This window comes from Chrysochloris asiatica, unplaced genomic scaffold, assembly GCF_000296735.1.
Source record: "Chrysochloris asiatica unplaced genomic scaffold, ChrAsi1.0 scaffold00147, whole genome shotgun sequence".
Classification (NCBI taxonomy): Eukaryota; Metazoa; Chordata; class Mammalia; order Afrosoricida; family Chrysochloridae; genus Chrysochloris; species Chrysochloris asiatica.
Window position 1 is genome coordinate 4,370,965 of NW_006408665.1, and position 25,516 is coordinate 4,396,480.

Genomic DNA, 25,516 nt, shown 5'->3' on the forward strand with positions numbered 1-25,516 from the left:
AGAGATGAGCCAGTTACTCATCACAGTCTGGTTGTGGGTAACTGGTCTCACAGAGCAAGGAAGAAGTGATACCAAAGGTTGGCTTTGAAACCTACCTGTGCATCCGGTGGTCCCCTTCTTCACTGAGTAGCCCAGCTGACAGTGGCAGATGAAGGATCCCTTGGTGTTCTCACATTCTCCAAACATGCAGATGTTCGAATTTAAGTCACACTCATTTACATCTAGAAAATGAATTTTCAGTATGTTGGCTAATTAGTAATTTAGAAGCTATCTTTTTAAACTGAATAGCACAGTACTGAAATATATAGATAAAACTTATAGAACTATTTTGTAAGACCTAATAGTGCACAAATACACAACCCAATCTTTAAGACTTTTCTTGTCCCCAAATAGTCCTTCCTTTTTAGTTTCATGGCTTTAAATGTGATGATCTGAATTTTTCAGACTACAACCAACAAAAGTCTTTTTCTACTCATATGTAAAATGTGTGTGTGTGTGTGTGTGCATGTGTCTGTATAAATATTAATCCTGTTCTTGTGATACATACCAATGCAAGTTTTCATGTCCATTGAAGCCATGAAGCCATCGTAACAGAGACAGCGATACTCTCCAGGAATGTTGGTACACTGGCCACCATCACAAATGTCAGGATTATTTTCACATTCATCAATATCTGATGATACAAAACATCAAGTGAAAACAAAGTTGATTCTATTAGGATCACCTATTTTTTAATTTTTTTTTTCAGTCCAGTTCCACTCAACAATTGAGAAAATAAAATTAGCTACGTGTGTAAAGCATGTGTGTTTCTCTCTTGGTACCTGCACATGATCTCCCATCTGGCATCAGGGCATAGCCTTCAGTGCAGCTACAGTCATAGCTTCCTTCTGAATTAGTGCACTGGGTGTCACAGCCTCCGTTCATTATCATGCATTCATCAACATCTGTGAAAAGAACATTAACACCACATTACTTGATGACTTGTGATGGTTCACTTGCTTACAACAAAGGCAGGAAAGACTTAAGTGGCTTTGAATTTGGTTTTTTGTAATTATCATTAGTCCTTCTTAGTTCTTTATATTTCCAGTTAGACAGCATCCCATTGGACATCTAATTCCAGTGTCCTTAAAGTTGAAGAATTCAGAAATGTAAAAAACTATGGACTTTAGGAAATCTTCTATTATAAGAAAAGACTAGTGATTCCTCTGCAAAACCTCCAAATCATGGCATCTTAGAGGTCTGCCCCAATTCTTAGGCTCAGATTAGGGCAAAGAGCTCTCTGATCAATTTTGCTATCTATTTAGGGTCAGTAGTTTTCCTAGTCTGCTTTGAGACATACATTGCAGACCTGCTCAGCCCACCCTTACCTGTACAGCCCTGACGGTCAGGTGTGGCCTGGTAGCCAGGATTACAGGAGCACTGGTAGGTCCCAATCATGTTCACACATTTTCCATTTCTACAGAGATTGTCACTCAGGGAACATTCATTAATATCTACAAAAGATACACAGAATGAATGCCTTATGTAATAACCCATTACTAAAACTATCAGATACATGCTGTATTAGTGCAGTGGTCTCCAGTGTGTACTTCAGGGGAAGCAAGGTAATCTCTTGGGGTACAGAAACAAACACTGGAATCTATTTCTTGCCCTATTTATTTCTATCTAGGGCAATGCTGCCCAGTAGATCTTGCTAAAATGGTAGAAAAAATCCTTATCTATGTTGTCCAATATGTAGCCACACATGCTACTACTGAACACTTCAAAAATGTGGATGGTAAGAGCAAAACTGGATTTTTCATTAGTATTTCACTTTAATTGAATATAAATCAAATAGCCACACATGGCTAGTGACTAGTGTATCTTAGACAGTGCAGATATAGAACATGGCAGAAATGAAGCTTACAAGATTCCGTGTATGTATTTGCACAGACATGCTAACCTGGTCTTTATTCCATGGTCAAGTGTTACCTACAGAACTCGAAATTCTGAGGAAATTCTGTTGGTTCCACACAAATGAAAGCATTAATAGTGGGACCTTTACTTGTTTTCTTAGTATTGTGTTGAGTACGCCTGTATCAGTAAATCTCCAGCTTGCTTTACTTATTTTAAAATAAACTCTCCGTCAAAAAAAAAAGGGTAGATGTCTTAAAAAACATCTAACTGTAGAATAAAAAACTATCAGTAGTAACAGAAAATAGCAAGAAAATGATGGAATGATACTTTTCCTTGTACAAGATATTTATTTGTCAAGCACAATACAAGGTAAAAACAATGTTAACCTAAACAGATGTGACAAGAAATTCATTCAACATTCTTAGTTACCAAGAAGATGGTGAACTATGAAGTTGTGCCCATGATCACAGACTTTGTATTGTATATAAATGTATATTTTATATTGTGCCTTCTGTATTTGAGAAACACTTTTCAAACATATGGTCTATGAAAGCTAAACTATAACAAAAAAGCTAAACTAACACTACAGTTAGAAGCCTCAGTCACTATATTACAGTATGAATACTCAACCACGAATAAATATTCTGTAACTATTAGCAAGAGAAGGAGCTCTGGTAGCATAGTGGTTACGAATCGGGCTGCGAACCATAAGGTCAGCAGTTCAATACTACCAGCTGTTCTGCGGGAGAAAGATGAGGCTTTCTGCTCCCGTAAAGATTTACAGCCTTGGAAACCCTGTACAGGGTCACTATGAGTCGGTTCCGACTCCACGGCACATCACCACCACCACCATTAAAGTGAAATGTTTAAAATGTTTTCATTCATCTTTTAAAAGTATCAATTTCATCCCTGGTTTAAGGTTCATTGTGCATCTAATCACATCAATATGTATGTGTTTATTGTTAAGTACAGTTGAGTTGGTTCTGATTCATAGCAACCCTGTATAGGGTTTCTGAGGAGTGGTTGGTGAGCTTGAATCGCCGACTGTGGTTCAAACTGACCTTGTGGTCCAGTACTTATTCTATATCGCCACATCCAGGACTCCACACATTTATATGGCTTATAAATAAACATCTGGGTAGTAAGGAATCATTTTCAGTATTATCTTCTTAAATTGACATGTTCTATTTTGAAATGTTTTATATTTGAGTACACTTTCAAGAACTATTTCCCATGAAGAAACTCTTTCTAGTGTAAATCTAAGTTTTAAAGCCACTATACTAAAACAGAGAGGTCCTCATATATTTACAAAAGCACTAAGATGGATTGTTCATTCCTGGGTTATTTAGTCATCTCCCATCTCCGTCTGCCATCCCTACTGAGTTCAGAGCAGTGGAGAGACCATGGGACTTCTGTGACACCTGGAGGGTGGGGGAGAGCATATGTGTTCACACACATGACAACGGACGGGTAGAGCAGATGTAGCCTGAGGGAATGGGCTGTATGGGCAAAAGCAGGCTACACATGGGTGAGCAAGTAGGTTTCTACACAGATACAGCTTTCTTTGGGATATGTGGAACTGTATGGCCTTCCTTGGGGCCCTCATATAAGCACCACTTGACTGGGCTTTTAATGAAAAGAAGGTGACAACGATGCAAGCTCACTTGAGTGTGTCACTAAGTGTGTCATTCTCTGAAGACACAGTTTGGACCCAAATGCAGTGTGCCTAAATATCCAACTTTCAGTCAGTTGGATTTCCTGGAACAGCAGGAGGCTTGTTAAAATACACTTCTTATCTTTACCAGTGGTGCTTGATGGGTCTATGGGCTGAGGAGACAAACTCACCCACACAGTCCTCGCGTGATGGTGACAGCTCGTGTCCCAGTGGGCAGTCACACTGAAAGCTGCCCTCAGTGTTCACACAGGTGCCACCCCTACAAAGGAGAGGGTTACGTTCACATTCGTCAATGTCTGAAAGGTAAAAACGTGAGATCCATTAAAGAACTCTCAGGGGGGAAAATCATACAAACAGCAAGGGAGAAAGAATACTAGCTGAGGTATGTGTTTAACAGGTTTTGAGATAAAGCTCTCTTCACATTTTCCACTACCAGCAGACAATGGTAAAGGTTCTCGGCTCTCACATATTGTAAACTATCAAGAAATTTACTTGTAATAATGAGCAGGCTCATAAGAAGTAAAAAAAAAAACACTATTTACTTTATAATAGCTTTCCCGCAAGACACCATATATGGCAGTTGGTTATTCTGGTGCCTAGTTCTCTAATCAAAGTGAATAAAATATATAGGTTGAGAGCCTACTTAGTACAATTGCCTGTTAAATCCTTTGAGATAAGTCATTGGTTTTAATGAAAATAAAACTGTGGACTCAGAGGCTTTTGATAGTCAAAGAGTTTGAAATAATATACAAATAAAGGACATAGCAAGGGATTAACATGACTCAATATAAACTCTGGGGTCACCACGTTTTAACTGAATGTCTCCTGAGTACTTAGGTTGTGTTTGCATTCTTGATTCTATGAATAAAAATCTACCCTCAATACTTCACTGCTATGAAGGCATCAAGAAGTTGACAATCCAGGAACAGATTTCCTGTCTGACATTTAATCTGTTCTCTCTTCCACCACAGCTACTTAACAAGCATGTTGTTAAGAGCTCTGGAGACAAGCTCAGGTTGAGAAAACACGTCTGTGCTCATCTGGTTTCAAGTCTGGAGCGGGCGCGCTAACCATGCTTACCCATGCAGTTCTTCATCATCATGAACCCACTCTCGTAGCCCTCAAAGCACTCGCATTCAAAGCTGCCTGGGGTATTGACACAGATTCCACTTCCACAGAGATCAGGAGAAATCCTGCACTCATCGATGTCTAATTCACATAGTTGGAAAAACAAAACAAAACAAAACAAAACAATGAGTTGAGAGGGCAGGGAGAAGGATTTGACCCTCAAGTGAAATGTTGGAGAACCCAGTGGCTACCAGAATGAAGGTATGTTTTTAGTGGATTTGACAGAGTAGACAGGGCCTTAGGTACATTCCTTTCCCCAACTGCCAAAACGGCCACCACCAACAGGCAGGTGGTAGCTTTCTGCCTTTAAGAATTCTGGAACTGTGGATTTCTCTTTGGGGCTTAAAAGGATGAGCTACACAACTGCAGTATGTGCCGAATGAGGTATGGTATATGAGGAAGCAAGAAGCACATGGAATGATGCCCATGGGTAGCGATGAGGCTACACTGGTTCTGCTACATTAGCCCACTTCCATCTGTCCATAGTGTAAGCAGTGGAAGGTGGGGCCATGTCTCTGAGCAGATAAGTCTGGCTGACCAGAGATAGAAAGGCTCACAGGCAGATGCAGTAAGCAAGGTCATGCACAGTGTGTCACATTCAGATGCACCTTTTGGGTGTCACATTCAAACGTGAAAAGCTTACTGATCTTATAAAAAATCATGAAGAAACATGATGTATCTTTTTATTTGTCATTTTACATATGCTACAGTGCATAAGAATTTCCAATAGCATGGTTTATATTTTCCAAGTTTGATTTTGGTACAGGGTCCCTATGAGTTGGAACTGACTCAACGACACTTAACAACAACCATTCTTTATCATACCTCATCCTACTGCTACATACACTAATTACCCACCTTTACAATCTAGCCACTGTAGCACCTCACTATTTCCAGAAATGCATTATTTTTTCCTAAACTATGTACTTGCTCCTCTCTGTTTGTCTCACATCTTGGAAAAGTCTTCCAAACCTGTAATAAGGTCTACTGGGGTTTTTCAACAGAGAAGCCATATTTACAAAACATGATGAAGGACAAAGGTAACATGACCCATTTATACACATTTTGTCACAGTGGGGATACCAATGTTTCTGCCAGCTTCTCTTGATTAATTTGAAGAATTTCACTTTTGAAATCACAGGATTTAGTCAGTCAATAACTTGTACATGCTCTCTTGGGGGCTTAGTCCCTGCTTTCTCCCACCTTTTGGGTGTCCCTGTTTACTTCCCCAGTTAAAGAGGCTACTGAAAAATACAAACAATTTCTTTTAAACAAAATTATTATTAAAAAAGTCATCAGTAAAAATATACAAATTGAATCAATGACTTTTTGTCTCTTTTTGTCTATCAGTATCTAGGAACTGGAAAAGAGTCATAGGAAGAACATACAATAAGTCCTATGACAAAATCAGGGACAAATTTTGGCTGCTGGGATGTTGTGGAAGCTGTATAATGTAAAGTATACAGACTCTGGAACCAGATGAAATCGGTAAAAAGGTTCTGTAGGAAATGTATGCAAGTCATTTAACCTCTCTCTGCTTTAGTTTCCTTGTCCATAAAATTGGGATTACAATAGAATCTACCATATGGTGGTTGTGGTTGTGATGTGCCGTGGAGTCAGTTCCAACTCATAGTGACCCTGTACAGGGTTTCCGAGGCTGTAAATCTTTACAGGAGCAGAAAGCCTCATCTTTCTCCCGTGGGACAGCTGGTAGTTTCGAACTGCTGACCTTGCAGTTCACAGCCCAATTCATAACCACTATGCTACTAGAGAATCTACCGCATAGTATTAAGTGAATCAATAATTATAAAGATCTTGTTTCTATTTTATGTATACTAGCTGTTCTGTGATATGAATTTGGAAGTAAGTGGATTTTGAACTGGGCCTTGAAAGATGTATAGAAATTCTGACTTTAAAGATGTGAGACAAACAGAGGAGCAAGTGTATAGGTTAGGAAAAAAGAATGCACTTCTGGAAACAGTAAGTTGCTACAGTGGCTAGATTGTAAAGGTGGGTAATTAGTGTATGCAGAGGTAGGAGGAGGTATGATGACTGAGAATGCCAAACATAAGAAGCAGAAGATAAAGAATGGTTGTTGTTATTGTTAAGTGCCATTGAGTCAGTTCTGAGTCATAGCAACCCTGTATAGGGTATCCAAGGAGCAGCTGGGGAGCTTGAACTGCTGACTTTGCAGTTCAAACCGACCTTGCAATCCAGCGCATTAACCCGCAATGCCACCCCAGGACTTCATACAGTACTGCTCTGGCTCAGATGTCATTTCCTGAAAAGCTCAACCTATGTCAGAATACTTTAGAATAAATGTTCTAAGTCCTTGAATAGCCATTTCAAAGGGAAATTTTACATAGCTTTTAGCTTTTCTACCCAAAAGATGGAGATACCAAACGTTAAGTGTGAAGCTTCCATTCTGAGAGAAATTAAACAATTAATGCATTCAGGGGAGTATTCTAGTAGGATGAAATAAGGGTGGATGGTACAAAGGAAGACTATAAAGACATTGTTCAGATGTTATTGTTGTTCGGTGCCATTGAGTCAGTACTGACTCATAGCGACCCTATGCACAACAGAACGGAACACTGTCCAGTCCTCGGCCAACCTCAAAATCATTGCTATGCTTAAACCCACTGCTGTTGCCACTGTACCAATCCATCTCTTTGTGTGTATGGGGGGGTGTCTTCCTCTTTTTCTGCTACCATCCACTTTACAAAACATGATATTCTTCTCCAGGGACTGGTCCTTCCTGATAATAAGTATAAAGTAAGAGACGAAGTTTGGCCATCCTAGCTTCCAAGGAGTATTCTGGCTATACTTCCAACACAGATCGGTTTGTTTTCTTGGCAGTCCATGGCACTTTTAATATTCCCTTCAATACAACTCAAATGCATCAATTTTTCTACAGTCTTCTCTTTCTCATTGTCCAACTTTCACATGCATATCAGGTTATTGACAATATCATGGCTTGGGTCAGGCCCGACTTAGTCTTCAAACTGACATCTTTACCCTTGAATGCTTTAAAGAGGTCTTATGCAGCAGATTTGCCTAATGCAATAAATACATCATTTGATTTCTTGGCCACTGCTTCCATGAGTGCTGATGGTTGATCCAAGAAAATAAAAATTTTTGGCAACTTCAATCTTTTCTCCATTTATATAGATGTTGTTTATTGGTCCAGTGGTGAGGATTTTTGTTTCCGTTATATTGAGGTGCAACCTATATTGAAGGCTTGTGTTCTTTGAAATTCATCATCAAACAAGGTTATATCATATCGCAGGTCTTCCTCCTATCCTGATTCAAAGTTCTTCTTTATATTATCCAGCTTCTTGGAATTATGTGCTCAGCATACCAGGTGAATAAATACAGTAAAAGAATACAACACTGGCACACATTTTTCCTAATTTTAAACTATCCAATGTTTCCTTATTCTGTTCAAACAACTCTCTTGGTCTATGTATAGGTTCCTCATAAGCACAATTAAGTGTCTGGAATACTCACTCTCTGCAATATTGTCCACAGCTTGTCATGACCCACACAATCAAAAGTCTTTGTCTAGTCCATAAAGCAAAGGTAAACATCTTTTTGGTATTTACTGCTTTCAGCCAAGATCCATCTGAAATCAGAAATTATAGCCTTCATTCCAAGTCCTCTTCTGAATCTGGCAGTTCTCTGTCAATGTACAGTTGCAGCTGTTTTTATATTATCTTTAGCAAAATTTTACTTTCATGTGACATTAGTGATAATTGTCCGATTATTTCCCCATAATCATCTCTCTTCAGAATGGATACAAATATGAATCTCTTCCAGTCTGTTGGCCAGATAGCTGCCTTCACAACTTGGCATAGATGAGCGTGTAACTCCAGTGCTGCATCAATTTGTTGCAAGATTTAAATTTGTATGAATTTCCACTGCCTTGTTCTTTGCCAGTGCCTTCAGTGCACCTTGGACTTCTGCCATCAGTATCACTTGCTCTTGATCATATGCTACCTCTTGAAATGGCTGAACATTGACCATTTCTTCTTGATATAGTGACTCAATGTATTCCTCCCATCTTCTTTTGATGCTTTCTGTATCATTCAATATTTTCCCTATGGAATTCTTCAATACAAGTAGAGGCTTGAATTTTTTCTTCAGTTGCCTCAGCTTGAGAAATCCTGAGCATGTTCTTCCATTTTGGTAGTCTAACTCCAGGTCTTTGAACATTTTGTTATAATATTTGAATTTGTCTTCTCGAGCTGACCTTTGAAATGTTTTATTCAGCTCTTTTACCTCCTAATTTCTTCCATTTGCTTTAGTAACTATGCTGCAGAGGAAGTCTCAGTCTCTTCTGACATCCATTTTGTTTTTTTTCCCTTCTTTCATGTCTTCTTTAATGACCTTTTGCTTTCTTCCTGTATAATGTTCTTGAGGTCATTCCACAACTCTTCTGATTTTCAGCATTTAGTGTCAAATGCATCAAATCTGTTCTTCAGATGATCTCTAAATTCAGGTGAGATATATTCCAGGCCATATTTTGGCTCTTATGGACTTGTTTAAATTATCTTCAGCTTCAGACTAAACTTGTATTTGAGCAGTTGATGGTCTGTTCCACAGTCTGGCCTTGGCTGTATTTTGGCTGATGATATGGAGCTTTTCCACTGTCTCTTTTCACAGATGTAGTCAATTTGATTTCTGTGTATTCCATCTGGTGAGGTCCAAGTGTGTAGTCATCTTTTATATTGTTTATATAAGATATCTGTAATGAAGTCATTGGTCTTGCAAAATTTTATCATGCGATCTCCAATATCATTTCTATCACCAAGGCCATATTTTCCAACTACTGATCCTTCTTCTTTGTTTCCAACCTTTGCACTCCAAATTGCCACTAATTATCAATATATCTTGATTGCATGTTTGATCAATTTCAGACTGAAGAAGGTAGAGTTTTATCAATTTCATCATCACTGGCTTTTCTTGGTTCATAAATTTCAATACTAGTATTAATTGATCATTCTGTAGGCATTCTGATGATGAATGCTACACCACTTCTCTTGAATTTGTCATTTTCAGCATAGTAAATCATGTGATTTTTAGATTCAAAATGGCCAATACCAGTCCATTTCAGCTCACTAATGCATAGGATATTGATGTTCATATATTACATTTTTGACAATATCCAGTTTTCCTAGCTCCATACTTAGTACATTCCATGTTCTGATTATTAATGGATGGTTATAGCTGTTTTCCACATTTTGAATTGTGCTCCATCAGCACATAAATGTCCCAAGGGCTTTACTCCAGTCACAACATCATGGTTAACTCTACTTGTGGAGGCAGCTCTTCCCAAGTCATATTTTAAGTGCCTTCCAACCCAAGGGGCTCATGTTCCAACACTCTATCTGACAATATTCCAGTGTTTTTCATCATGTTTCAATGTTCAATATTCTGGTGCTGATAGTGTCCCACTACGATCCATGATGTCTTTAAATGCATAAATATTTGAAGTAGTCCATCTCTCCTTCCTAGTCTGTGTTCTTCTGAAAGCTCAGCTGAAACCTCTCTACCACCAGCAACTCTGTTGCTATTTAAAAGAACAGTGGCATTGCTTTCGGAATCACAGCAACATGGAAACCACAACAGTAAGACAAACTGACATATGAGTGATGGGCTGTTCAGACAGAATTAAAAAATTTGGGACTGAAACCCAGGGAAGAATAGAGTTCGAGATAGCACCTGGGAATCAGCTCAACAAAGACCCCCCACCCCGCAAGCCAGATCTGAGGGGCAGAAAATCCAGAGAGGCGGAAACACCACAGAAACAGAGAAGAACATCTCCAGGCAAGGTTTGGGCAATGGAGAGTAAAGAAGAATATACAATGAGAAAACATTTTTTTTTTTTCTTTCAGTTTTTAAGAGCGAGGTGAAAGTGGGAAAGATGGCAGTGTGAGTAGAAAGAAGAGCTGTGGAAACACTTTGAGCATGTTGCTAAGTTTAGGAGAAGCATCCAGTGAAGAGAAGGGCATGCTAGAGAGAGAAAGAGCAATCAGCCCTGTTAAGAAAGAGATTGGACCAGGAGGAGCAAGGAGTTTGCAAACAGGAACTAACTACAAAGTCTAGGGCACACATCACCCCTTGTTCTTTGAAACTGGATAAAAGAGAATATCTAAGGAAACGGAAATTCTATCATAAGGGAGGGTGTGTGAGAAGGGCAAAGGCAATCCTGTTTAGAGCTTTGATCTCAAAAAGAAGAAAGGGAACAAAGAAGGATATGAGTGGGCGTGTGGGTCAGGGGAGAGATTTTGAAGCAATTTTGAAAGGAATGTAATATGTAGTGGAGAAAAGGTGAATACGAGTGTTGGAAGGAGTTGGGAGGACTTGGGATCAAGCTGAATGCAGCAATCTAGTCTTCTAGTCAGCTCCCCAGATTCTCTCCAGCAAACTTCAGCAACCCAGAAGCGGAAATAACAATGTTGAGGGGATTAGGAAACGGGGAACTTTGGAATACTTTGAATAGTCTGGCCTGGGTAGATATATGAGTAAGCTCAATGACACAGTATGGAATAGGTGACCGCTGTGGTGCTTCATGGGATTAAAAACAGTCCAGAGAGACAGACAGTCAAGTGGAGGTTGAGAAGAAGTTTAGCAGATGTGTGACAGGGAGAAAAGGGAAGATGCCAAAGATAATAGGAAAAAAGAGATCTGACAAGTAGAACTTGGAGATTTATTATAGGTATTTGAAATAATATGTTTTATTATTTAATATGAAAGTTTGAAATTTCACTTTATTTAAAGGAAATGGGGATAGATCTGGACTTGGATGGTTGCTGAAATAATATTTTCTGCTTACAGATGAGGAAAATAAGTTATAATTTATTCATAAGAAAGCATTAAAAAAATTGTTAACAGTATCCTATATTGTTGCTGCTATCAAATGCCATCAAGTGGGTTCTGACTCACAGTGACCCTGTATAAGGTTTCCAAGGTTATAAATCTTTGCAGGAGCAGAAAGCCTCCTCTTTCTCCCACAGAGCATCTGGTGGGCTCAAACCACCAACCTTGAGGCTCACAGTACATTGCTTATCCTCTATAGCCACCACATTCCCAGTATTCTATAAGGTGATGGTGGTGTGCCGTTGAGTTGGTTCTGACACATAGTGACCATGTATAGGGTTTCTGAGGCTGTAAATATTGATGAGAGCAGAAAGCCTCATTTTCCACAGAGCGGCTTGTGGATTCAAACTGCTGACCTTGCAGTTAGAGTCCGATATATAACTGACTACACCACCAAGACTCCTGAGTATTCTATATTGTTGTTGTTGTTAAGTGCTGTTGAGTTGGTTCCGACCCATAGTGGCCCTGTATAGGGTTTCTGAGGAGTGACCTTCCAGTCAGTGTTCTACGTAAGTTTATACAATTCTTATTTATCTTATGGCTGCTTTTTAATGTGCATATATTTTAAATCATATCATTTTGATACTCTGTACATAAAAAATAGCACCTTCATGCTTTTAGCAGCTCTCTGATGAGATGTTTATTTGGAGGACCAATTAAATATAAGGAAAGCAAAAAATATATATATTACATGCTTTTAAAGACAAAAGATGGGCTTTTGTTGGCAATACTTTCAAACAGTGCAAAAGACGGAGGGTCAGAGTTTACCAATAAAGCAAAACATCAAACTTACCTGTGCAATTTCTTTCCTCCATGTCTAGAGCAAAGCCACTATTGCAGCGGCACTTGAAACTTCCAATTGTATTTCTGCACTTTCCATAGGTACACATCCCAGGGAATGCTTTGCATTCATTGATATCTAAAAGTGAGTGAAGCCAGAGATACAGCTGCTTGTTACAAAAGAGCAGGTCCATCACTTTACATTAAAAACCTATCATGACTAAAAGTATGTACCGAAGTATAAATGAGGGCAACCAAATTTTTCAGAAGTCTCACAGATGGTTTCAATTGTACAAAAGATTCTATATTCTAAATGGTGAGTTCTGATCATTTATTTCTGATCATTCATTTTGTAAAGTTTAGGAAGGATGGAGAATTTTTCACTAAACCAGGGCTGCATCTAGTCCACTTGTTGTAAGGGAAGCAAAGATAGAGTAAAAGACAAAGAGTTAGATTCGTTGTTTGTTTTAATATCTTTATTTGGATTCTCATATGTTGTTGCTAAGGACCATCGAGTCATTTCCAACTCATAGCTACCCTGTATAGGGTTTCTGAGAATGTATATACCTAGGGAGCAGAAAGCCTCATCTTTTTCTTGTGGAGTGGCTGGTGGGCTCAAACCACTGATTTGCAGTCCAGTACTTATTGTACAGAGCCACTGGGCTCCCTGAATTCTTATATGGTGGTGTTGGTAGTTACGTGCTATGGAGTGAGTTCTGACTCACAGCGACCCTGCATAGGGTTTCTGAGTCTGTAAATCTTTATGGGAGCAGAAAGCCTCATCTTTCTCCCTCAGAATGGCTAGTAGTTTCGAACTGCTGACCCTGAGGTTAGCAGCCTGATTTGTAAACACTATGCTACCAGAACTCCTTATTCTTACATAGATTATTTTATATGGGTGATGAGGTTGGCTACAGATCATGTTTATCTAAGAAAACACAGTGGGAAACTGCAGAGTAAAACCAATTCTGAGAGAATGTGGAAAGAAAGACCTATTTAATGCAGCAGGAACAGGGAACTGCTGTTTGTTACCTTTATAAAATGGCCGTCCAGTAAGAACATCCCCTCTGTTGGCAAAGCCGGGCCCGCGGGGACACAGAGTCTCATATTCCTTGGTGCCAGGCTTAGGGCATTCCTCACACTCAGTGCCCCAAGCCGCCCCAACTGCACAGCAGCAGGCGTCCATGCGGAACTTTCCTGGCACAGGATGGACACATTCATCTTCATCCCACCTCAGGTAACACTGTTCCATGCGGACATCTACACCGAGATTGAAATCACAATTTGGGATTAAGTGAAACATTCATTCAGCAGCTATATCTTAAGTACCCACTTAGTATGGATAACATCTCAACATAAAGCAAACAAAAATCCGCACAACTGGGCCGATAAACAATATCATAACAGAAAAGACTGAAGATGTTAAGGACTTAATTTTACTTGAATCCACCATCAATGCCCATAAAAGAGCAGCAGTTAAGAAATCAACGGACATGTCTCATTGGGCAAATCTGTTGTAAATTATCTCTTGAAAGTGTTAAAAGGTAAAGGATTCACTTTGAGGACTAAAGTGCACCGGACCCAAGCCAATCACCTCATAGGCATGTGAAAGGTGGACAATGAATAAAGAAGACAGAAGAATTGATGTCTTTGAATTATGGTGTTGGTGAAGAATACTGACTATTCTTCATGGACCGCTGGAAGAACCCACAAATTCATCTTGGAAGAAATACAGCCAGAATGTTTCGTAGAAGCAAGGATGGATAGTTTATCAGGAAAGACCAGTCCCTTGAGGAGGACATCATGCTTGATAAGTGGACAATGAAAAGGAGGAAAACCCTTAACAAGATGGGTGGATACCATGGTGCAGCGATGGGCTCAAGTATAGCAACCATTGAGAGGATGGTACAGGAGCACGCAGTGTTCTGTTCTGTTGTAGATGGGTCTCTGGAGTCCTGGTGTGGCGCTGTGGGTTAATGTGCCAGGCTGCAAAGTCATTTGAACTGCAAAGTTGGCGGTTCAAGCTCACCAGCTGCTCCTTGGAAACCCTATACAAGGTTGCTATGGGTTGGAATCGACTCGGTGGTACTTCACAACAGCAACAACAAGGTAGGGTCTCTAGGAGTTGGCATCACCTCAACAACACTTATTACCAGACATGATGCCTGGGAAACACTAATGGGCAAAAACCATTGTACCTGACTACTTGGAATCACTCGATTATGAGAGTCATCTCAGGAGAGCTGGGGTTGGTTCCTATTCAGATTTTTTCTTTTTTAAAAAACTATTTATTGTGCTTCAGGTGAAACTTTACATAGCAAATTAGGTTTCCCTTTAATAATTGTTATACAAATTGTTTGTACTGCGACAAGATACCGATTGCAATGTTCACAATGTGTCAGCATTCTCATTATTTCCATTCTGTATGCTCTGAATCCATTGATCTAGCTTTCCTCCCCTTTCTTGCTTTCTCATCTTTGCTTTTGGGTAAATGTTGACCATTTGATTTCAAAGAGTTAATTGTTTAAAGAAACACAGTACTCACAAGTGATAATACTTATTTGATAAGCCAACCTGTTATTTAGCTGAAAGGTAACCTCTAGAAGTGATTTCAGTCCCAAGTTCATAGAGTATCTTAGGACAATAATCTTGGTGGTTTCTCTAGTCTCTATCACAGTCTAGTAAGTCTGGATGTTTTATAGATATTTAAATTTTTTTCTACAACCTTTTTCCTACTCTATCCAGAACAATCTAATGTAATTCCTTTCAAATCAGTTGGTAGTGGTAGCAGGGCATCATCTAGTTTTTCTAGTCCCAGGATAGATGAGGACATTGTCATGTGAACTATTAGTCCTGTAAATTGGTGTTTTTTTAGTCTTTAGTTTCCTTCATTTTTTTTCTTTCTTTTTAATTCTAAATGAGTTGTTGTTATGTGCCATAGAGTCGGTTCCGACTCACAGTGACCCTGTACAGGGTTTCTGAGGCTGTAAATCTTTACGGGAGCAGAAAGCCTCATCTTTCTCCTGTGGAACAGCTGGTAGTTTCAAACTGCTGACCTTAAGGTTCGCAGCCCGATTCGTAACCACTATGCTACCAGAGCTCCTAGATGAATAGAGACCAATAATTTTATCTTAGATGGCTGGTCATAAGCTTTTAAGACCCTAGATGTAACTTGCCAAACTAGGATGTAGAACATTATTGTTATGAAATGTGGTCATTGTTTTTAAGTATAGTCAAGTTGGTTCCAACTCATAGCGACTCAGTATAGGGTTTCTGAGGAGTGGTTGGTAGGTTTGAACCACTGACCTTGCAATTAGCAGTCCAGTGCTTATCCTATAGCGCCACACCAGGACTACATCCTTATAAACTATGTTATGCCAGTTGGCCAAGTTGTCTCAAGAAACTATGGTCCTAAGATTTTTAATCCAGTAAAGCAGTACCCTGAGATGTTAGAAAATGTCTAGAAAGTCTCTGTAACTCTGTGCTTCATTACATAGATGAATATATATGCAACACACACAAACATGCATATACATATGCCTTTAGATACACCCATATATTCACATGCATGTACTCATATATTCCTTCCTATACACATATGTGGATCCTTGGTGTGGCACTATAGGATATGCACTATACTGTGAACCACAAGGTCTGCAGTTAAAACCCACCAGCTGCTTGTCAGAAGCCCTATACAGGATCGCTATGAGTCAGAATCAACTTGATAGCACTCAACGACAGTAACAACAGCATACATATATATGCATACTCATTTACCTATGTAGCCACACTCATACATTTTTGTTATTACTGTTGTTGAGAAATTGTTTTTGTTATAGTATTTACTGGAATTGTCCCTTAGTTCTGCATACTCCTTAGGATCTTCATTAATCTTTGTCAAGTTGTGTCCTCTTCAATTTTTGCATAAACACACACACCAAAAAAACCACAAAAACTTCAGGAAGAAAAGTTTCCCTCTTAATATGACTCTATCAGAACATACGTTCTCCAGTTGTGTTGCTGATTTGAGAATTAGTCAAATAATTGTAGTGACAGATTTTCATTTTTCACAGAACTGCTCAGAGTGATTTGTAAGTAATCAAACCTATCAGATACTAGTTACAAAAAACTGTAGTCTATTTGCTGATTTGATACAACTATTGAAATCACTTTTCACAAGAAAAAAAATTGCTATTAATGCATTTCAAGTTGTTTTGTCCCTACCTACCAAATTTACCTTTTCCATCATGACTTTGGAAAATATTTTTATTTTCTCTCTTAAAGGGTCATTTGTTTAAATGTCATAATTGCTTTTCACTTTGAAACATTCTAAATCATCAGCCAATGGAAATCCTATGGAGCACAATTCAACTCTGACTCACACTAAGTTGCTATGAGTCAGAGTTGACTTGATGGAAGCAACTGGTTTTATTTTTAAAGGAAAAGTGACGGCAGTCAATTTTCATATTGACTTGGGAGATTGAACACAGGTGACCACAGCAGGTGATGCTGCATTTTTTATCAGCATGAAAGCTAACGGAATGGCCACATTCTTTGCCACTGTGAGGCATGATAGTCATCCCACAAGTCTCATCCCCTCAAGGCATGGTATAGTCAACACTGCACAACACTGTCAGAGGAGAAGCTAAGGTCCTAACAAAACGTGAACATTTTCTTTAAGAGCAGAGATCCTGGGAACTCTGGCCTGAGTTAGTTTCTGAGGTCATTAAAGAGTTTTTCTTAAGAAGCCATTCTGGGATTAATTGTATTTAAAAAGAAGTATTTGAACCAAGGAGGGAAGAGTAATGTGAGATCTATATTTCAGAACACAGTCAGCATACTGGGCATATTAAGGCCGGTGAATATTTTCATTGGTTTGCATAGAAATTAAAATATGAAGTTGGAAACTTTTAAATCACACATATGTGCTACAGTTTGTTGCAATCCACAACACTTTTAATTAAGACTTTACTAATTCATGTTACCTGCCTGGCCCCTGCAAGCATTTGAGTAGATTTAACCAATAAAACTCTAGATCGAATGTTATCACGTAAGATTGCTACTTCTTTGGTTCCCAGAATGTTGCACATTTTCATAAGGCGATCTCTTCTAGAATCTATCTTGCATCCTCAGCCAGAATGAATTAATATAGCATAATCCAAATAATGGCAGAAACATTTAGCCAAAGCACAAGGATGAAGAATCCAATAAATCCTTCTAAAATAATACAAAGGGTGTGACTTTGGGTGATGTTTTGGAAATTTTATTTTTCTGAGTGATATTTATAATCAATTGTTGTTGTTGTTAGGTGCCATTGAGTCGATGCTGACTCATAGAGACCTTATGCACAGCACAATGAAACACTGCCCGATCCTGGGCCAACCTCACTATTCTTGTCACGCTTGAGCCCATTGATGCTGCCAATAGAATGCCTTTATATGTGAAACATATCCTTCAGTTTGTGAAGGCAACTTGCTTTCATTAGTCATTTGACCATATTGATACTACTTGATCTTCAAAAGGCATGATTTTTTTCTGAAATTTTGTAGACAATTTAAAATAATTTTCAAATACTTAAAATTTGAAAATATTTTTATGATATTGAACGTTAAATACATAATTTCTAAATAATGCCATATGGTTATACAGTCTTCATACTTACCAAAGCAATAAATTAATTTATCATAAAATCTGTTAATGAGAACAAAATTGTATGGTGTGATAAACTTTATCTTCTTATTTCTAATTTTAAAAATCACACACAAAAAAAATACTTAAGAAATGTAGTTCAAGACAAAGGATTTTTGCATATAAGCCATTGCTCTTGCTTTGCCTGTAAGCAATAATTTAAAATACAAACCTATGGAAAATGATCTTACAAACTAAACATTTACTGTTCAATAATATTTGGAAAAGAAATATCTTGAGTAAATGAGGAAAAAAATGTTGTTCAGGTACCATACAGAATAAAAGTTTCTCTCGTAATCATGTAGTTCAAGTTCAGTTAAATATGATAGTGATAAAGAACAAAGCTAACTCAACATTTTTATAATAAAATGTTGAAAGAAAGAGCTTCTTCATTTAATATCTTTAATAAAATAAGTAAAGCTCTCAGAAAACTTAAACTTTAATGGTGGTAGAAGACCAGGGTTGGTGAATGTTCGCCTACTATTTTCCCCACTGTCATGGCTAAGATGCAGCTGCTATGGACTAGTCAATGTTAACTTTTAAAATACTAGTCCCCAATTTTTCTCCTATGTTCAAAACTGTCATATAGCAATTCTAGTTGTAGTATTTCATTGACTTAGTGTAAAAGGCTGAACCTGTCTAAAGTATCTAAAGACACTTTATATTTTGAGATAAATTCGTGAACACTGTTCAATTTTTTGTACTAAACAGAAATTATTTCATTTAAAAACTTTTGCTTTTAAAATGTCCTCTGGGGATTCTCTCAAAATATCGCATTTAAAGCAAATTTTCCACCTACAGAACCAATCGTTTTAGACGGGTCATTGTCAGAATGACAAGAAAGTAGTTAGCTAGTTTCAAGCATTTTGTTTGTTTGTTTGTTAAGTGCCGTCGAGTCAGTTCTGACCCATAGCGACCCTGTACAGGGTTTCCGAGGGTGTAAATCCTTACGGGAGTAGAAAGCCTCATCTTTCTCCCGCGGAGCGGCTGGTAGTTTCGAACCACTGACCTTAAGGTTCGCAGCCCGATTCGTAACCACTACGCTACCAGAGAATACACAGAGACTTGGATCTTACCCAAACATACACGACCAGTTCCATCCAATGTAAGGCCTTCAGGGCATTCACAGTGAAAAGATCCTTTGCTATTGACACATCGTCCATTGGGACACACGCCAGGAAACACCTCACACTCATTAACGTCTATAAGGAGATGGGTAATCAGAGAAATAGAGCTGTTACAAATATAAACATCAGATGCAATCCTACTCCCTTTATAACATATTCCATCTGCAATAAGTGAAATATTATTTGAGTTAAGCCAAAAGACAGCATAACCCAGTCATGTTTCCTAGACAATAACTGTGAAAATTAATAATCGCCTTCCTAAACCACCACCACTGAGTCAACTCAACTCATAATGACCCTACAGGATAGGATAGAATTGCCCCATAGAGTTTCCAAGGTTGTAAATCTTGATGGAAGCAGATCACCTGCGGAGCAACTGGTAGGTTTGAACTGCTGAATGAGAATGAATGTGAATTGTACATATTACCCCACAGATTGACAACATGAGTTATCACCCAAGAAAATACTTACCTTCACAACTAACACCTTTAATTCTGGCAAACCCTCTTGGACAAGCTGTATCTGAAAGAACAACAGGATGCATGTTTACTTCATTATAAATGAGAATACACCTGTCTTAAGTAATCCTGAGCAGAATGCTGCTGTTGGTATGTGTCATCGACTCGGTTCCAACTAACATTGACAATGTATATGATTTCTGAGGAGTGACTCTGAACAGCCAAGCTTATAGTTAACTGTCCACTGCTTATCCTACAGTGTCACATCAAGATTCCTGAGACAGTATGTTGTTGTTCAGAGCTGCCAAGCCCGTTCCCACTCATAGTGACCCTGTACAGGGTTTCCAAGGAGTGGCTGCTGAGTTTGAACCTCCAGCCTTGTGGTTCAAACTGACCTTGTGGTCCAGTGCTGTATCTCACAGTACCTCACCAGGACTCCTGAGATAGTATAATGGAATCTAAATACAAGAGGGCTTTACAAAGTTCATGGAAAAATGGAATCAGTAGATAATATAAATTTTCCCATGAGCTATCTGAAGTCTCCTCGTATAACTAAATAAGAATCAAAAGGGGTTTTGTAGGACAAGGGCTCAGCATAGTACATGACACCTTGTGGTAATGACCTCCATGTTGATCCACCTTGAGATTTACATCACTTTTTCTAAAATTCTATTTTTGCTTTCACATTAGCTGAATTACAAGTTAACCAAAGATTTAAAGGAAAGAGAGGTATCATAGCATGTTTGACTGGAAAACACCCAAATAAGGACACAGGCAATAGTTGCCTAATAGTCAGATCACAGCTGATTCTTTTCCTTATCTACTCAGAAGGTCTACTTAATGTCAAACCCCAAACCAAACCCACTGCTATGGCATTCATTCCAACTCACAGTGATCTTATAGAAGTTTTCTGATACTATAGATCTTTATGGGAACAGACAGCCTCATCTTTCTGCTGCATAGCAGCTGGTGGGTTTGAACCACCAAACTTGTGGTTAGCAGTCCAGTGCTTATCCTACAGCACCACCAGAGCTCCTTGCTTAACTGGAAAGACTATGCCAAACACATGGTTCTGAAGCCCTTAAACCAATATCCCTTTTTCTACTACTCCCTTTTTAGACAGTTGCTCTGCTACCCACCCCTCTATTATAAACCTTTAGGCTAATATCCTTTTTCTATTACTCTTTTCTTGGAATGTTGTTATACTATCCACCTTTTTATTACCTAAATTTTTCAGCAGGCCAGAAGTACCAGCATTCTCTTAATAGCATTCCAACACAAGATCCTTCTGCAAAGAAGTCACCATAGGGTTCCTCCTGCTCGAACCAGATCTGAGCATGCACAATGCATACACTAGTATCTTTCATCTGACTCTGGACCCAGGAATCTCCAGAAGAAACACATCTTCCCTAAGCCCACTTTAGAAGTGAAATGAGTCCAGAGAGTATACAGAAGGATATGACTTGATAGTCAGATCCCCGTTATGTGATGGGGAAGGGCAGAAGACATAAGAATCCCAGAAATCTGGAGGCATAAAGATCCAGACGCCTCTATTTCAGAAGCCCTGTGGTTTTGGTCATGGGACCACATGTTGCTCCGTATCTGTGCAGGCAGTTAAGCCCCCTTTCTGTTTCTCTTGACCTCAGTATCAGCTTTATTTCAAATTGGACAAGAACCTGAAGGTTAGGCAATGACAGTTGAAGAATTAAATTCATTTTGCCAGGTAAGTGCTGTCGAGTCAGTTCCGACTCACAGCTACCTTTCTGGGGCTGTAAATCTTTCTCCTGTGGAGCAGCTAGTGGGCTCAAACTGGCAACCTTGTGGCTCACAGTCCAGTGCTTATCCTACAGAGTCAGCAAGCTTCTAGACAATCTTTTAGGGAGTTTTAATGATCGTATAGTGTCAATGACTCCAGAAATACATGAACAGGGTTCTATAGTTGAGGGAGAAGTTTTCCAAACAAGGAGCCCAGAAGCCCTTGGTCAGACACCTACCTAGCTCACAGCGCTCACAGGGGCTCCCCCAAGCAGCCCCGAGAGTGGCACAGCATTCAGATTTCAGAGTGGCTCCGTTGATGTTCACTTCACAGCGGTTGTCCTGGATATTGAGCCAACATGTCCCTTTCAGGCTGTCTGAAAAGGAATAAAGAAAGTTGGGAACTTTTACCTCTGAAGAAAATATAACTCAGCTGCGTACATTAAACACACTTCTCTTAAAGCTAAAACAAGCAAACAAATATAACAGTCTATCCATCAAACATGTACATATGCATTTAAAGATGATCATTGCTGTTAAGTGCTGCTGAGGCAGTTCTGACTCATAAGGATCCTGTATAGGGTTTCCAAGGAGTGGCTGGTTGGTTTGAACCACCAACCTTGCAGTTAACAGTGCACTGCTTACCTTACAGTGCCATGTCAGGATTCTATAGATACACCTAAATTGTTGTTAAGTGCTGTCGAGTCGGTTCCAACTCATAGCAACCCTGTATAAGCTTTCCTAAGAGTAAACCACCAACCTTGTGGTTCAAACTGACTTGCAGTCCAGTACATTAACCCGCAGTGCCACGCCAGGATTCCTAAATTAAATGATGTTAAATATATTTAATATGATGTGAGAATTAATACAATGATATCTACTAGTATCATGGGGTCCTGGTGTGGTATTGTAGGATAACCACTGGACTGCTAACTGCAGGGTTAGTGGTTCAAAACCACTAGCTGTTCCTCTGAAACCCTATACAGGGTAATGAATCTGACCTGACTTCAAGTCATTTAACAACACAATAACTGTATCCTAGAGGGGTCACTGTTGCCCAGGAGTTTTTGCTGCCACTTAGAAATTTGAGAAAATACAGTTTATAACAAAACCATAAACACATAATATAGTATGTAGACAAAGAAAACACAAATTCATATGGCATTTAATTTAATAATATATGCTGATGCAGTGTTATTGATAAATTCAACAAAAGCAAACTACAAACACCAAAAAGAAAGGAATTATGGTGAAAATGGCAGCCCATAAATGGAGATGTTATTTCCAATTACCTATGGAATCCTGGCATAGCGCTGTAGGATAAACACTGGACTGCAAGGTAGGTTTGAACCACATGGTCAGAGGCTCAAATTTATGGTCGGAGGTTCAAACTCACCAGCATCTCCTTGGAAACCCTACACAGGGACAAGATGAGTTGGGACCAACTCTAAGGCACTTAACAACAACAACGGAACACAGATTCAGGCAAGAAGAAATTAACCAGAGTTCAGTGACAAATATTTACACTGGAATCTAGGTTAAAACAACTCCATCCTTGACTGTCTATAAAAAGTGACAGGGCAGGTGTATAGAAAAGAATTTGACTATCACTTTGGTTTTTTTCTGACAAAAGATTCAGTTTGGGTAAAAATAGATACACATGTAAAATGCAGGCTCATCACCATTTGTATCAGGCCTCAAATTACAGGCATTTTATAGACTTGTTGTTAAGCACCATTCAGTTGGTTGGACTCAGAAAGACCTGTTTAGGGTTTGCAAGGAGTGGCTGGTAGTTTTGAACCCTCAATCTTGCTGTTAGCAGTCCAGTGCTTATCCTACAGCACCACATCATGATGCCTTTTACAGACTTCTTGTTAAGTGCTGTCGAGTCGGCTCTGACTCATAGTGACCCTGTATAGGGTTTCTGAAGAGCGGCTGATGAGCTTGAACCACCAACCTTACAATGCAAAGATCTTGCGGTCCAGTGTTTATCCTACAGTGCCACACCAGGACTCCCTTTTATAGACTAAATAAAACCTCTAAATTCCATTGTTGTTGTTGTTGTGAAGTGCTGTCGAGTCAATTCTGACCTATAGTGAACCTGTATAGGATTTCCAAGGAGCAGCTGGTGAGCTTGAACCACCAACCTTGCAATTCAAATGACTTTGCAGTCTGACGCATTAGCCCACAGCGCCACACCATGACTCCCTAAATTCCATTATACACAGGAAACAGAAATGCTTGAATGATGCATTTAAATGATCTTTTAAGGACATTGACTAACCATTTTATTGCCTTGTTTGTTAGCAATTTCAATCTGGATAGATTCTAACAGTAATTGTTAATAGGCACATTCTGACAGCTTTTCCATGTACTAACTAAATATACTCAACAAAACAAGTCTTTGCAGTATATACAAATTTCAGATGAGAAATCTAAGGCACATAGATGCCAACTTATTTATAACAGAGTGAGTACTGGTGTGGTGGTGTACGATAACCACAAGGTGGTTCGGTTCAAACCCACCAGTTGCTTCTTGGAAACCCTAATGTTACGGAGTCCTGGTATGGTGCTACAGGATGATACTTTAGCCCACAAGGTAGATTACTCAGCAGCCACTCCTCAGAAATCCTATACAAGGTCGCTATGAGTCAAAACTGACTCAAAGGTTCGTAACAACAATATTGTTACACAGTGATGAATCGGTTCTGACGCTAGTCACCCTAAGCACGATAGAATGAAAAATTGTCTGGTCTTGTGCCAGCCTCACAAAAGTTATGTTTGAGCTCATTGCCACTGTACCAATCCATCTTGTTGGTGGTCTTCCTCTTTTTCACTGACCCTCCACTCTAACAATCATGTTCTTCTCTAGGATTAATCTCTACTGACAAAATGAGATAAAGTCTTGCCATTCTCTCTTCTAAGGTACTGTCTCATTCTGACAGTACTTCTTCCAAGATAGATTTATTTGTTCTTCTGGCTTTCAGTATTCTTCACCAACACCATGATTCAAATATATTGATTCTTTTATAGTCTCTCTTGTTCACTGTCCAACTTTCATGTGTATGAAGTGACTGAAAATACCATGGCTTGGGTCAGGCACACCTTAGTCCTTAAAATTGCTATTGAATGCTTTAAAGAGGTTTTGTGCAATCACTTTGCCTAATGCAATGTGTCTTTTGATTTCTTGAATGCTGCTTCCATGAGTGCTGATTGTGTATTCAAGCAAAATGAAATCTTTGACAACTTCAATCTTTTCTCATTTATCACGATGTTCATTATTGGTCCAATTGACTGAAATTTTTGTTTTCTTTACACTGAGTGTATGTACAATCCATACAGAAGGCTACAGTCTTTAATCTTCATCAGTAATTTCAAGTCCTTGTCACTTCCAGCAAGCAAGGTTCCAGCATATCACAGGTTTTCAATGCACCTTCACCAAACCTGATGGCATATTCTGGTCCATATATTCCAGTTTGGGGATTAAATGTTCAGCATACAGATTGAATAAATATGGTGAAAGGATACAACTCTGATGGACATCTTTCCTGATTTTAAACAATTCAGTATCATCTTGTTCTGTTCACATGAGTGTCTTGGTCTATACATAGGTTCCTCATGAGCACAATTAAATGTTTTGAAATACCCATTCTTCGCAATGTTATCCAACATTTGTTATGACCCACATGGCAGAATGTCTTTGTATAGTCAATAAAGCACTCGTAAACATGTTTTTGTTACTCTCTGCTTTTAGGCAAGATCCATGTGACAAACAGCAATGATACCTACATTTCATGTCCTCTCCTCAATCTGGCTTGAATTTTTGACAGCTTCCTGCTGTTCTACTGCTGCAACTGATTCTGAATTATCTTAAGCAAAATTAATGATATACCTATCTACTGCTAGTTGAAAGTTGGACCATGAAGGTGAGTTCATTTTTAGACCTGAAGGGTGGTTGAGGGCCAGTTTCAGGTTGTCCCAGTCTCTTTCTAAATAGTAAGTCCTGCCTTTTTTTTTTTTCTTAAATTATTTTGAGTTTTGTTCCACATATTCTGACACTGTATCTGGGACCTTTTAATGTGATCCCTTTCAGAGTGGTTGGTAATGGTACATGGGCACTGTCTAGT

The 25,516-nt window shown here is 38.9% G+C and overlaps 1 protein-coding gene across 1 annotated transcript in view; it reads right to left on the reverse strand.

Annotated features, from left to right (window-relative positions):
* Window positions 1–25,516, reverse strand: part of FBN2 (fibrillin 2) — a 393,529-nt gene that overhangs the window by 87,830 nt on the left and 280,183 nt on the right. The window contains exons 21-31 of the mRNA XM_006870689.1: window positions 21,629–21,766; window positions 19,648–19,698; window positions 19,126–19,251; window positions 13,394–13,621; window positions 12,375–12,500; window positions 4,652–4,780; window positions 3,742–3,867; window positions 1,368–1,493; window positions 822–944; window positions 548–673; window positions 96–221 (exon numbers count right to left, since the gene is read on the reverse strand). Coding sequence (XP_006870751.1) covers window positions 96–221; window positions 548–673; window positions 822–944; window positions 1,368–1,493; window positions 3,742–3,867; window positions 4,652–4,780; window positions 12,375–12,500; window positions 13,394–13,621; window positions 19,126–19,251; window positions 19,648–19,698; window positions 21,629–21,766 — 1,425 coding nt within the window. The remainder of the gene's footprint in view (window positions 1–95; window positions 222–547; window positions 674–821; window positions 945–1,367; window positions 1,494–3,741; window positions 3,868–4,651; window positions 4,781–12,374; window positions 12,501–13,393; window positions 13,622–19,125; window positions 19,252–19,647; window positions 19,699–21,628; window positions 21,767–25,516) is intronic.